We start from the raw sequence: 15,294 nt of genomic DNA, 5'->3' as shown, positions 1-15,294 counted from the left end.
AGGGAATTCACAATAAACATTTCTGTCTGAATAGAAGTTAGGCCATGTGCCAGTTTCAGACTGGGCTTTTCCCCAAGCAGAGTGTCCCATCTGCTTTTGCAATAGTTTGTTTACATGAGCCTTCCAAAACTTCACTTACTGAGCTTGAGAAGTTGTTTTAGGGGTGACTAAAAGTGCAGATAAGTAGATTTTTGTTTACTTGTTTGGAACAATAGAATATGATGTCCATATGGAACACTGCTGTAATAAAGAATAGAAGCAGTGTGATGACAAGCTGACTGAAATACTATCCTGTCGTGTTTAGGACCAGACATTTGAGCCATTTGATTTGTGTGATCATTACAAGATGCATATGTGCGATCATAAAAAAAAAAGATTTTCTGACTCACCTGTGCTTAGTGCCTATAATTGTTAACAACTCGTGCAGTGGTTTTCAGTCATCTTTTCATCTCCTTATTGTACTACACATTGAACACAGAGTAATGTGGAGATGAGTTAGAATTCAGTTATTATTTCCTCTATGTGTATTCTTAGCTGCCATCTACTTGAAGAACATGGTGACACAGTACTGGCCAGACCGTGAGCCACCTCCTGGAGAAGCAGTATTTCCATTCAACATCCATGAAAACGATCGTCAGCAGATTCGTGATAACATCGTAGAAGGAATAATTCGTTCTCCTGACTTAGTGAGGTACAGTGTAGAGGTATTTTATAGGTAAAGTTTTCAGACCTACTAGTCCAACTGTATTTAATGTGGGAATCTCAGATTTCTTGGGAAATGGAGCAAGTACTTGTTTTGAAAGTCTAATAAGAGTTAATTTTAACATATTTATGTGCACTTATTTTTCAAATCTATAGTAACCTAAGAGCCCTGTGATGTGATTTATCCTCTTATGGTGTTGTTTGGACTGTCTCATAACACTTACTGTAATGACAGCCTGTCTATTTGTCTGATTCAGGGCAGATACTATAAAAGACTACGTGCCATACAGAATTAACTGTTTGGAGAAATACTGCTCAAGATGTGTTTTCTGTCTTCTGTTAGCCTTTTTCTCAATTACTTTTGCAATTTATATATGTAATACTGATATTGAATGTATATTAGTTTCTTGGTTTTAAAATGTTAAAGGAATGAAGGAATGCTGTTCTCTCTTTGCTGGAAGAACAGTTAAGATTCACAGACATACTACAAACTATGATTGTTTACCACTCTAATTAAAGTGAAGCTGATAGGATGGGATTAGGCTGTGGCATACAGATGTTCATCTTTGAAAAATGGAAGAAAATCTTCCTTCTCCTGCTGTCCGTCATCTAGGTGCTCAAAGGTATTTTATTTGTCAGTGATCATACCCAAAAGAGGAGTGATTGACTACAGATTGGGATTAGAGAAAACACTTTAAAAGAAAAAAAAGAAACCCCAGAATGCATGAGACTACAATAGCATTGCTGTCACCAGAAGTCTTTATAAATAGGTTAGCCAAACACCTGCCAGGAATACTTAGGGTAGAAATGGTCCTATGCTGAGGCAAGAAATTTAACTAGATCATCATCTCCAGTTCACCTTTTGTAACATGTTCTGATACAGATGATTAGTATCTCCACTGAAAGAGATAGGTGCTCCTTGCCAAGGTTATGCTACAAGGTAAGGAAGCTTGAGTTGTTTCTGTGATAATGTAATAAAGGCATGTCATTTCCCCTGCCATCATGTAAATACCAAAGCAAAGTTTATACAAAGAACGCAAACTAATGGAAGTTTGGAGAGTTTTTTGCAAACCAATTCGGGTTTCATTTCATAACCCGATATGCAAAATGTCTTGACGTTACAATGACAATTTATGGCTGAACTTTGAGCTTTCTCAGAGGTTAAAAAAGTCAAAGAAACTTTGCTGGAAGTAGTCTGATATTGAAATACTGGTATTTTTTACTGTTTGCCTGTGAGAGGCTGGAGGAGGAATCAAATTGGCAATAAGCAAAAACTCTAAAGGCTTGAGTTAGAAGGTAGGCTTGTACAAAGCTGAAAGGATCAGTAAGTGGAGAGCTCCTTGTTGAGCTACTGTGTAATAGTGGCTTTTTATGTAATGTACTGCAAGAGGATATCCAAGGAAAACGGAATATATAAGAACCAATATTTTCTGCAGACTATATTTTTTCTAATTCCTTAGCAGAACCAAGAGTATTTATTTACAGCTTCTAGTTCAGTGCCAGTCAGCTTTTTTGGTCGCAAATCACTTCAGTCAATTGACAATACTGTCTTGCCTTAACAATTGTGAGTAGCATCTGAAAATGTGTGGAAGGAGAGTAAAAGTAAGATATTTTTTACCTAATTGGCTCTGCTGCATGCTTCAGAGGTTGAGAAAGTGCTGTTGTAGAAGATCCCAGGAAAACTGTAATTTCACGAGGAACCTCTGGCTTAGATCATAAAACAGACCAATATTATTTAATAACAATTTGCAAATTAGTGGTTTTGTGTTTGCTTTCAGCCTCATAAGCGTGTTGAAGTATAAATATTAATTTTCTAAGTACAAAGCTAGCTGGTTTCATGAGCAAGTAATTGTTTTCAAATATTGCCTGATGGGTGTGGAGAGGGAGGAGGAAGGGAGAAAAGTAGCTAAAGTGTTCTGAAATTAGTTTATTCCTAATATACCCTGGGTTTTTTTCTTGCTTTTTATCACTTCCCAGAACTCTTTCAGTACTGTTAATATATATATATGATAGTTGTGATGTAATATGTTTATTGTGGTCAATAAACCAAGATTTGGAATCTATCCTGTAACATTAAGCACTACGTCATGATCATATTTGCTTATAATGTATTTCTTTTTCCCTTCTGTTACAGAGCCCAGCTGACAATGTGCCTCCGTGCTATCATTAAACATGACTTTCCTGGCCATTGGACAGCTGTGGTAGACAAGATAGGCTACTACTTGCAGTCTCAGAACAGTGGGAGTTGGCTTGGGAGTCTCCTGTGCCTGTATCAGCTGGTGAAGACTTACGAGTAAGTTGCTGTCCATCAGTAGATGAGGAATCAGTACTTTTAGTCTCAGCTGATTACTAGGAATGACATTTTAAGAGTGCTGGCAGTTCTACAAGGAATTGAGATAGAACATGGGATTGTCATTGCCTTCCTTTCCTGCAAATAAATGAAAACTGTTCATATCTTTATATCGTAAATGAATTGAAAGCAGATGCCAGCCATAATCTGTATGATTTTACTGTTATTTTTTTCTTGAGGCTTTGTACTTTTGATCTAATTTAACCCATCTGTGAGAAATTTCTTAAATGTGTATAACTTCTTTTTGAAGATTCCCCAAATGCTGGATATATGAATGCAAATGATTTTCTGCTTTTGTGCCATGAATACAGTGTTGTCGTTGTCATATACTCCTATTGCATGTTGTTATCCTCCTGGTAGTCTGAATCCACAAAGCTTAAATTTTAAAAATAATTGTCTGTTGTTAGAAATATATATATATAAACTGCAAGAAAAGAAATGTAAATGGAAAAAGAGAAAAGCTTTTCCAAACAAAGGAATTTTCTTTCCCTTTCAATGACTGTTCAGCACCCAACCTGGATTTGGCATTGGTATGACCATTAGAGAAATTCAAGTCCCTACTCCTGTGGGCTGACAATTCAATAGTAAAGAACTTGATTTTTTTCTCCCAATAACTATATTTGTATAAGGTAACATTTGTTGGTTTTAACTTCTCTGTTTATAGGTTAGTGAATTTGCACAAATTGTTGAGATGGAGGCTAGAGGAGGACAGAATGAATGAGTGAATGCTGGATATTAATTTGCAATAGATTATTTTTTTAGGGTACAGAAGTTAAATTGCTGATGGGTAATAGACATTAGAACCCTCCAGTGTGTAGATCCTGGACCAACATTTTTGTTTCCTTTGCAGATACAAAAAAGCAGAGGAGCGAGATCCTCTCATAGCAGCAATGCAAATATTTTTGCCTCGGATCCAGCAGCAGATGATCCAGCTTCTGCCTGATAACTCCCATTACTCTGTACTGCTTCAGAAACAAATCTTAAAAATCTTCTATGCTCTTGTTCAGGTTGGCATCTCTGTAGAGCAAAACCGTAACTTTTACTTTGCTAGGCACAACAACCTCCTTTAGTACACTCATGGGTGTGATTGAATAAGAATACCAATTTGGATGGGAAAAGTAATGTACAGTAAAAAGCTTATATAGAAATATGATCTTTATGGATCTTTCTACTTAAAAACTGGTCACATGATTCCCTAGATTATTTCTTTAATGAAGCTAGGTGTTTCTTCATGTTCTATCTATAAACTTCCTGGAGAAATATTCCCGGTTTTATAAAGTCACACATAACCTGATATAAACTATGGGTACCTGAAAGTGTCAGTAGTGGATATTCCAGTATAATTGTCAAATAGTACACTTAGTAGGTAGCATTTCTCATTATCTTCTGAAGATCTGGTAGAAATTATTTATTGATCGATTGGTGCATTTTACAGAGATGAGTTTGTTTTTTACAGGGATGTGTTTGGTGAGGAAGTACTTCTAGAAAATGAGAAACAAAAGAAGATCCTACAGAAGGGGCAGACTGAAAATTCTTACTGGAGGTTAAAAAGCTAAAGTAGTTTGTTATTAGATGAGGAAGGATTAAACAGATCCCAAGATCCTATTTTGCCTTCCAATAGTTTGCTTGAGTATTGTCACTTGCTTCGGTTCTGTAGAGAAGTAAGTTTTACTAGATAGTAGCTACGTGTTAGGAGTACATTTCTCTTACTAAAATGCTATTGGTTTATCCACACACTGTAATATAGACACTACTGTGGTCCCTAAAAATTAGCTGGACTATTGTGAAGAAAAGGAAGAAACAAAGAGTTAGCAAGTTCACAGACCAAGGAACTTTCCTCAAATAGGTTCTGCTCAGAAAGTCCTCTGTAAATTGTAGCAAGAAGGGTACAACTAGAGTTGCATTGATATCTAACCTCACTAATTTTAATTTTACTTAAAACCCCATTTTCCTCAGAATGTAATTACTGTAGAAATATCTACCTTTTTCAGACACAATTAGTATTTCATGACTGCTTTCTTATTTCAGTATGCATTGCCGCTCCAGTTGGTGAATAACCAGACCATGACTCAGTGGATGGAGATCTTCCGTACTATCATTGATAGAAATGTACCTCCAGTAAGTTTTAGTTTTTTAAAAGCCACTGATATTTGTGTACTGGCACTTGAGGAACAGTCAGTGTATTTTAAGATTCTTATCCTTGGAATAAATAAATGAAACATCTGTCAGAACCACAGGAGAAACGTGTAAGTTGTCAGAATGTCATTGTCTGAGGTTGTGACATCAAGTAAACTTCAATCCGGGACATTTCTTGGAAGTTTCCAAATACTTTAGGCAGTTTCTCTCAAACGAGAATCGAAAGCTCACCACAAACCCAATGCTTGTTTCTGTTCCTCTTTTTTTTTTGATCCATCCTTCATATTTCCTGAAGAACAAAATGAAAATAGTAATAAAATTCTTGTTTGTATATATTCAACGTTATCTGACATTTCCTTAGTTTCTCAGAAATTCACCACCTTAACATTCTTTGAATAGCTTTTGCATTAGTGTATATGGTTAGAGTGTATATGTTTGGAGGAGTTAGTGTCATACTTTGTGTTTCAGCCAGAGTGAACATTACTGTGTGGTATTCAAGTATATGTCAGAGTTTCTGTTTTGTGAATATGCATAGTTTAAAAAATTAAAATACAAATATTGCACATGTATAATTATATTGACTAATTAAGATATTTGAAAGTTCCTAAACTGTTAATGGAAACAGAGCTTTAGCTGATGGTGTGCACTGCTATGTATTTATTTCTAGGAGACCTTGCAAATTGATGAAGATGATAGACCGGAGCTGGTGTGGTGGAAGTGCAAGAAGTGGGCTTTGCATATTGTAGCTCGTCTTTTTGAACGGTAACTAACTAACAAACTGAGTAAAAACTCAGTTTAGGTGACAAGTCTATAATGTTACTTGAGGTACAGTTAAACAAGGCAGTTTAGTCAATGTAAGACCTCATGGTCAGGAGGTATTCCTGCCATGATCCTTTGCCTTGCATTGGCACAGCTACTAGTGTGAGCTCGTAGTGAAATGATTTGACTCTCTAAGACAGCAAGAAACCCACAGAGGAAGGACAGTTATACTGCATCTAGCTATAAGCACTTATATTCTCAAATATAAAGGCAGGGAAAGATTTGAAAAGAAATCCGTAAACAGAAGTTACAGAGCTTGTGACAAAAAGGTGGCCGTATTTGCTTGACTATGATATTGTACTTTAAGTTAATCTAAGAAAAGAAAAGGGAAGTGGGGAATGATCTCTAAAGGTCCCTTTCAACCCCTAACATTCTACAATTCTATGCTTCTATGGGAAATAATGACTTAGAAGGAACCTATGGGAATGGATTCCTTTGGGAATGGAAGACTACTCAGGATCCTTTGTGTTTTAGAAAATACTATATTTTCCTGGCACGGTAGACTTGTCACGATGTGAATATCTGTGTCCTTTTCTTTTTAAAGGTATGGAAGTCCTGGAAATGTAACTAAAGAATACTTTGAATTCTCAGATTTTTTTTTAAAAACATATGCTGTGGGCATACAACAGGTAAGTACAGTTCATTTCTTCCTGAATTAGATCATTTTGAGAGAACAAACATATTGCTTTTCAACAGCATGCTTGTAAGAAAGTCATTAAACAAAAAAGAAAAAACACATTGAGAAGTTCTTTAGAACTTGGTGCCATACATCTGAGGGATGTTAATGGAAATTTTCAGGAGTTAAAAGAAAACCTACAGAAAAGCTCTTGGAGAAGGCAAGTGCTGATATCATCATCTATAAACATTGTAGATGTATCCGAGAGAAGAAACTATTGATACAGATGCCTCATGTCATAGAAGGGTGTGTTTCCAGGCCAGTCTTTAGTAAGTGCTTTTGCTGCAAACAACTTGGGCACAGTAATCCAATTATATACTGTTTTATTTTGGGAAGATACAAGCAGATTAGAAGGTGTCTGGAGAACAACAATAAAAGTTATTTTATATCTGGAAACATGGAAACAGCTTGAATTCATTGTTTGCTAGGAAAACGTTTTTGTTGGTGAATGATAATTATTTTTGATTCCCATGGTATTGAGGAGACAATTCCACTCTGATAAAGTTGCATAGAGGAGAGGCAATTTCTGTCCAAATGTTCTGTGTTTTTCTGACAGCTCAACTGTGGGCTCCCAAACATGAGCTTCCAGGCTTCCAGCATCTCCCTGGTCTGGTGGAATGGTTATATAGCAAACTGATGCCTGGAAAACCTGAACGTGCTGGCTCCTAAAGCTTGAATGGTTTTGGCACAGCTGCTCTTGTTTCTCATTCAGCTTGCCATATACTGGATGACTAGGAGCAGTAGTTTGCAGGCTTTTGGCTCAGCTAAAGCTCTTGAGTGTCCAGGCTTTTGAGTTACATACTCCAAACAGGCTTCTAAGAAGCCAGGATAATGCAGTGTGCTCTCCTGCTCATCATTCTGGGCTCTGGATACACTTTGGCCTGTAAACCTTGAAAAAACACCTGGGAATGCTGTTTGCAAGTGACAAGTGTTTGGATAATGTATATTTGCAGAATGTGTGGCTCCTCATCAAGCTTCCAGATGAAACATCCTTGACATGACATCTGCAGGCTTCTTACAGTTTAAATTTCCAGTGTCTTTGCTGCAGGGTACCAGGCTGTTGTTGTCAACACTTTGAGTCAAATTTAAACTAGATTTCAAAATACCAGGATTGTCTGCAAAATAAATTTACTTTTCTCTGTCCAGTTTGACGACAGAATAATTTCTCTGTCAGCATATTAATTCTGTGTAAATATGTAATTGTTAAGAACTAAGGAGAGGAGTGGTTATGGTGAGGCTGTAAGAATTAAATGAAAAGGGAAGGAGTGTCATCTATTCTAAACTCCTTGCAATGTTTAGCTCGTGGTTGGAAAAATAGTATCCCATGGGCAGATGTCAGTTGAAATACTTAAAGTTTGTCTTTGAAGAGATTAGGCTATATAGCAGAGGGATCAGTTTAGCTTTCAAGTTAAACAAACTGGACAATCTGCACATTTCTTCTATTTCTGTCTCCTAAATGCTGATTTGTCACATTTCTTTGCAGAGTTAGTAAGAATTTTATTGTGACTATTAGATTAATAAGCTTTCATTAATTATTAATCAATTTTTAAGTGCTGATGTTGTGCTGGAGTCTGAGATGTGTACAGTTCTTGCCCAAGAAGCATATTGTATATCAGACAAGATCAGACTTAGTACTTCTAATGAAGAAGTTATGTTCAAAATAATGTTTATTGTAATGTGAAAAATTATGAAGCAGAACCATCCTCTGAAAATATGTGACCCAGTATTTTATTATACATTACCTTTGATTTTTATTGTTATTTATGTACATGCCAGTTCTTTACACTTATTAGCACTTGCTAGTTCCTCTGCCATTAGTGCAGATTAGTGGCTTTGTACTGTAGGTTTTCCTTAGTAGAGCAATCCTTGGTATTAGGGAAGCTTTGTGTGATAGAGATTGTGATAGCATGGTAAGTGATACTATCTGATGGTTACAACAGGTAATTGAAGTTAAGAGTTTGACATCTCTTCTGATTCACAGATTTAGATGATAACCTATTTTTCCATTCTAGTTTAGTGTTTCTGTTCTTATCTCTGTTCTTCCAAAGTAATTTATCTTCTTTAGGGTACTGTCCTTAAAAAATGAACACAGACACCACTAACAGATTTAGAAGCCAACCAGTTGGAAGATCTCACTGTGCCTTTTCCTTATCTGTTCCAAATTTTACTGAGACCTGTGTAAACTGTGAATCTTGAAGTATGTCTTTGGATTGCAATCACAAATGATCACATGGTGGGGCTAGTAGTAAAGATAGTCGTGTGCATAAATGCTTCCAGGATTAGGTCCTTAATATTTAAATATTTCTGATTTTTGGATTAAAGGCATAACAGTGATTAGTAACACTAGAATCTCTGATGTAAAACTAATTAATCTGTCCATGTACTTTCACTGAAGTACACTGCATATTTGTGCATGACAGAGAATCTTCAGTCTTTTTTTAAAAGTATCAATTTGTCATTTCTTTAGGTTCTTTTAAGAATCTTAGACCAATACAGGCAAAAAGACTATGTTGCACCACGTGTTCTTCAGCAAACATTAAATTATCTGAACCAAGGGGTTATTCACTCTGTAACATGGAAGCAAATGAAGCCACACATACAGGTCAGTGCATAAAACTGTAATGCTATGTGCCATTAGGGTGGTTAAAAAAACCCTGAAAAACTGGTGGGGTTTATTGTTTTAAAGGTTTCATGAATCTTCAATGCAGTAGTTTATCTGGGCAAAAAATAGCATTTCTGCATGAATGTGGTTGGTTTTTTCAATGTTGTGACTATGTTTTATTGCAGATGCTTAACTCAATTACAGATTCTGTTCTGTAACTAAGTCTGCCAGACAGTCACAATGTTCTCTGGCTTTTGTTAGCTGCTATAAATTTGGAAATTGATAATTTATTGTAGTGCAAAGATAGTGGGCAGGGAACATGAACTATGAGGAACTGAACCCTGTTTTCAGGACATGTTTTGTAAGTGAACTAAGAACAAGTTATTTTTATGCTTTTATTTTTTCATATTGTAAGTTCTCCTGTTGTAGCTAGTTAATCCTATGACTTGTAAGAGGAAGAACCCTAAAACCCATTCTCAAGTGTCTCATTGGTGAGATTTCACAGAGTGCAGTGTTCTTCTGTTTATAGACTATGTCCTGAAATATATTTTCTGTGTGGTACTGCATTATTATAAAGATACAAGTACTGCTGTCTGGGACTGTTGCAAAAGGAAGGTATATTGTAAGTTTATTTCCGTTAGCCAAAATAAAAGACCATTAGTTTAAATAATTTCACTCTTAAGAAAAGTAAGTCTAGTGATTAGTGGAGGGAAGCTGTACTGGAATGTGTACTTACGTGTGTTGGACTTCTCTAATATTAGAGTATAACAGAGGAAGTGATATTCTCTCTAATGTGCTACAAAGATGAAGATGAAGAGCTCTGGCAAGAGGATCCATATGAATATATCCGCATGAAATTTGGTAAATGTTTGTGTTTAGCATTGCTTTTTCACTATCATCATAACAGTACACTGGAGTCCCAATTAACAGCATGGCCACTGTAATGTCTCTCACTTCACCAACGTTCTAAACAATAGGAAGAGGAAAATTTGTTTCTTAAATCTCACTGATCTGGAGATAAAGAAGGTGGCAGATCAAGTGAATTTTGGCCATTGGCTGATAGCTTTAAACTACATTATTTTTTTAACTTTTTTCCTACTTCACATGTACTCAGTGCAGCCTAAATAGCCTTACTTGATCACTTTCTTATGCCAAGTTCCTTGTATTACACTTTTATTAGCTGTCTGAATGTTCTTGCAGCTCTCACTTTCACCAGCAGAGGCCTGACTTGCTCTTTCCCTATTGAAAACTGCTGTCGTCAGTATTTTTTTTTTGCCAATTATTGTTACTAAATTGTAAGATAATTAGATACATATGTTCTTTCAAAAGATGCAGTGCAAGATCTTGGGAATATCACATAGGACCATATTATGAATAATTAAGAGTTATATTGTTGAAAAGAGTACTTTAAAAGTGTAGCAATTTTAGATGCAAAACTCCTGTAAGCCAGGCACCATAGAGATGTAGCATTTGGGAATTTGTAGTTAATTGATTTGGGATTTACATATGTGAAACCAGAATTTAACTGTTCATAGAATAATTTTTAAAACTTTGAGATTTGTTATGCAAGAAATTAATCAGAATATAGTGCTGATCACTGGAGTACAAAATACATTGCTGATTTTTGGTATATAAATTCAGTTCTTTCTGTGTTAGTCGTAAATCCTATTTTTATATGTACCCAAGACAGTTAAATACAGATTTAAATTGTATTGTGGAAGGTAAAAAAAATCACAAGTGTGAAGTTTAGTGAGGCATATTTGGGTTTGAAATGAGAATTCCAGTAGTCTGGTAGTATTTCTTAATAATTTTTTACATTCAAGTTCTCAGGAAAAGTTAATGTTAAATTTTAACCACGTTTTAAGACTAACTTTTCGATCTTTTTATTTAATTCAGTTTGTGTGGGAATGTTTGGATTAGGTCATGTTTGGCAGCACACATTTTTAATTTTTTCAAAACATAAATTATATTTTCAATATGATTAAAGGAGTTGTAATGAATTAAGCTAAAAAGCTTCAAACTTCAGCAGATTTAAAACTACCCTAGATCCAAGTAGTTTCTACATACAAAAAGTTTCCCTTGAGGTTTTAATAAAATCAATCAAAAAATGTGTACATATGGTATACAGATGGTACTGGAATGTATTGTTCTTCCTATAGTGATTTCAATTTAAAAACCCCTCAAAACAGGATTTTTCATCCCTTAAATACCTGGTCTCAAAAGAATTAATAACTAAGTAATGCATTCCTAATAAAGGGAATGACAAGTGATCAGTAGATTTGGAAGGCAGGAAGCTAATGCTTTTGTAAGCTACGTGACATAAGCTTTGGTCTGACTATTCAACCATGTGTCAATACTTTTGAAGTTACACAGTCACCCTGAGTTTGTAATATCCTGCAAACAACATGGTTGATAAACTTTTTCTATATAATTCAGAAAAGGACTTTTTTTTTTGTCTTTTTTTCTTTCAATTTATTAGATGTATTTGAGGATTATGCATCCACAACAACAGCAGCTCAGAATCTCCTGTATACTGCTGCGAAGAAGAGAAAAGAGGTGAGGAACTAATGGTTTTCAATTATTTGAAGTTTCTTGAATAAGGTCTTTTTTCCATAGATTTGAAGATGCTACAGGAAGCTAGTCTTGAAAAATCTATTTGCTAATACATAGTCAAACACTTTCTTGTCTGAATGCTATCAGATTTGGGATAATTAAAACATGGGTATATGTGTAGGTAAATAAATAAGTGGATTCCTCTTGCAGCTTTAAAGTTAACCTGCTGGATATGAACTGACTGGAACAGATGTACTGGTATTTTCCCCAACAGCTCCCATCACTGTAGTTCTGAGCGTCCTAAACTGTAGCAGGGGAAAAAAGGAACCTGATCCTTATCAATAGTCACAGATGCTATTTAAAATCCTGTTGACAGCAATGAAATTAACAAAAATGAAACCAATTTTATACAACTGCTCTTTAAATGGCGTAACTTTTCCGTAGATCTTTCTATACTTAGAGTGATCTGTGCAAAAATACCTGGCCAAGCCCTGGAAAGCATGTGTCAGTTTGCTAAGACTGAAAACTTTTTCTTGGGTACCATTTTAACATCTAATAAACATGGAGCTCGGTTTCCAGAGCATAATCTTTATGTCAGGTAGAATAGCCTATGACCTTTCTACTTCTTTATTGTCAAAACAGTCCTTACCCACTGACCTTCTCATTTGCATAATTTGTACTGAGATGGGCAAAATGTCATAATATCTGAGAAGCACACAGGGGGTGTGGAAGTTACATTAAATAATCAGTTTTGCCAAGAAATCTTTCGAAGTCTGGTTAACTTTAGAAGTGACTGCCAAAATCAATAGATAAAAATATGTGTATGAGGCTTTAGTCCAAGCTGTTGTCAAATATATATGTGTTCATGCATACATGTACACATGTGTGAGATGCCAGAAGAGAAGTTAAGGGAAAAAATGGGTGGAGTACTGTTTGAACTTCTTGTCTTTTCATTGTCATTTTTCATTTGTCTCAAGAAAACAACCTTATTTACTGTTACTAATGTGAAATTTCAAGGGGATCATTTTAATTTTGACAAGTTTGGCTGAAGAGTTGAAAAGGACAATTCTGAATTTTAATTATGGAAAGATGCTACACATAGAACTTCACAGTTGCCTTAACAACAGAAAATGTCTGCTTAAAAATGTTGTATGGGTTTTTTTTTACTTAAACAATACTATTAAAATAATTTGGCAAAAGGAATTTGTGTGTTTTCTGTCTCACATAGGTATTACCAAAAATGATGGCATATTGCTACCAGATTCTGACAGAGCCAAACATTGATCCAAGGAAAAAAGATGGAGCTTTGCACGTTATAGGATCCCTAGCAGATATTTTACTGAAGGTAGGTGGTTAAAGAAGCGAAAAAAGTGTGTAATTCTTATTTTCAACTGCCATTTCTAGTAAAAAAGTCTTACCTTATAAAGTATGGCTAGCCCTTAGCCATATTTATAAAGTCTGTAAAGAGATCACACTGTGCAATAGGAATCTGAGACTTTGTTTCTTTAAAAATATTGAAATTCATTCCTGTTTTGTATATTCCCATTTTATATGCAGATTTTTCTTCTTGACTTTCTCTAAAGCTCTATTTGTTTGCTACACAACAATCTCTTGGTCCTCTCCTGCTTTACTGGTAAAATGGTGTTAAGAAAGCAAACATGCATTCCATCAATAACATTGCCTTTAGCAAACCTATCAACTGCTTGGGCTGTTGTGGGCTTCTTTTGGTTCCAGAAAAATGTTTACTTAACATGTTGCAGGAATGTTTTCTGTAGCTTCCCAGCTTTCTTACTCTGCGATGTGTGGCTTTAAATCTGAATCAGTCAGTTGTGAGTGTATAAAATAAGTGCAAGGAGCAGAGTTTCTATCTTTCCTCCTGTTTTTTTTATAGATGGTATCTTCGGAGTTTTGAGTATTTTTCTCGAGTTTGAATACACATTTTATCCAAACTATTGCTGTCTAATGTCATACTGATTACAGTTTCCCTTTTGCTTTTGTAAATGGTGGAGTCCAAAGTATATCCTCTCTCTGTGCCAAAAGTAACTGCCAAAAAGTTAGCACTATTAACACACGGATGGCAGCCTTGTGCTACAGGCTTCCTTTTTTTTAGTTCACGTCTCTTGTCTCGCTGTACAGGACGTGTCTTCATGTTACAGGCAACATCTTACCAACATTTACCATCTGTTTTTTATCAGTGTACCAATCCATGATCTGATCCTAATTCTTGAAACATCAGTAACTTTTGCAGAATTTTTGTAGATTACATTGGACTGTAAGTGTCCTCTATTGTGCTGGTGTATAACAGTGAAAGAGGAGGACATTGTTTGTGTTATAAGGAGCCTTTCATATTGACTTGGAATTTCTAAATCCATTTATCTCTGTCCTGAGGGAAAAAAAGGGATTTCTTCCAGTATACGCCTATTTGAAATTTTCAGTCTTAAAACATGAGGTTATAATATACTTTATAAAAGAGTCATAAACCTCAAATGCTGCAGACTCCTCTCAGCTCTAAATTTCTTGTGTTTTGGATTTGACAGATTGAAAAATTGTGTGAACTGGTTCTGCATAAAGTACGAAATGTGTAAATGGTTTCAGGCTGATGTACTGACCGAGATACGGATCGTAAGGAGCTCATAGACAAAAGGACCCTACCTTAGCCACCTCACTTTCCATAGCAGCCCCACAGTTTAATGCATGCAAAGCTCTCACCTATGTGTGCAAGGGAAAGTTATTTTCTCTTTACTGTGTTTTTTCTCTGCTCAATTCTTCATCTACTTCTCAGGAAGGTTAGGGAATCAGTGTGGGAAAAAATGATGTATGCAATAGTGAAACAAAAGTGTGATCACCTAAGATACATTTTGTACTGAATGTCCTCTTTCAGCTTCTTCCTATCTTAGCCACTGAATCATTCCTTCAGATGGTAACAAGGTCCCCAGTATGTATCTTCTCTAGTATTCCAGGGGTTATAGGTGCTAGGAAAGTCCTAAGTGTCCATTCTGGTGATCCTGGCTTCCTGTGTATATCTTGGGATTTGCCAAGGTTGGAATAGCAAAGAATAGTTTTAATAGAATAACTTTCAGCCAAGGAGATACGTATTAAAACTAATTACCTTAGTCCATTAAAAAACACACAAAAAGGGTGAGTTGTTGTAGTGTGTAAAATACTTTGATGCTTATAGTAACAGTGGGTCATTGGAAACTTATTGGTTTCATACTAAGCTTAAATTTATCTTCAGGTATGTATGTACTCCTTCGTAGGAAGAATGGATGTCTTGAGTTATTGATCCTTACTAATCTTTAGGAAAAATCAGTTGGAATCAATTTCCTTAAAGAGAATGAGAATTCCAGTTTACAGTAATAGAATGAGTAATGTAGAGTTGAGTATCTTTCACTTAACCTGACTTTTAGCTTGCTATGCTTATGAGGTTTCTTTAGTTTAAGATATGAAATCCAGAAC

General features: G+C 35.6%; 1 protein-coding gene across 1 annotated transcript in view; it reads left to right on the top strand.

Annotated features, from left to right (window-relative positions):
* IPO8 (importin 8) overlaps positions 1-15,294 on the top strand; it is a 49,570-nt gene that overhangs the window by 10,100 nt on the left and 24,176 nt on the right. Inside the window, exons 3-12 of the mRNA XM_062010326.1 lie at positions 535-691; positions 2,837-2,995; positions 3,903-4,059; positions 5,081-5,170; positions 5,856-5,950; positions 6,552-6,636; positions 9,151-9,285; positions 10,047-10,146; positions 11,765-11,841; positions 13,067-13,183. Of these exons, the coding sequence (XP_061866310.1) occupies positions 535-691; positions 2,837-2,995; positions 3,903-4,059; positions 5,081-5,170; positions 5,856-5,950; positions 6,552-6,636; positions 9,151-9,285; positions 10,047-10,146; positions 11,765-11,841; positions 13,067-13,183 (1,172 nt within the window). The remainder of the gene's footprint in view (positions 1-534; positions 692-2,836; positions 2,996-3,902; positions 4,060-5,080; positions 5,171-5,855; positions 5,951-6,551; positions 6,637-9,150; positions 9,286-10,046; positions 10,147-11,764; positions 11,842-13,066; positions 13,184-15,294) is intronic.

The sequence above is a fragment of the Colius striatus genome, chromosome 1, assembly GCF_028858725.1.
Source record: "Colius striatus isolate bColStr4 chromosome 1, bColStr4.1.hap1, whole genome shotgun sequence".
Classification (NCBI taxonomy): domain Eukaryota; kingdom Metazoa; phylum Chordata; class Aves; order Coliiformes; family Coliidae; genus Colius; species Colius striatus.
The sequence above is the reverse complement of the archived record's forward strand: the minus strand, read 5'-3'. Positions and strand labels throughout refer to the sequence as shown.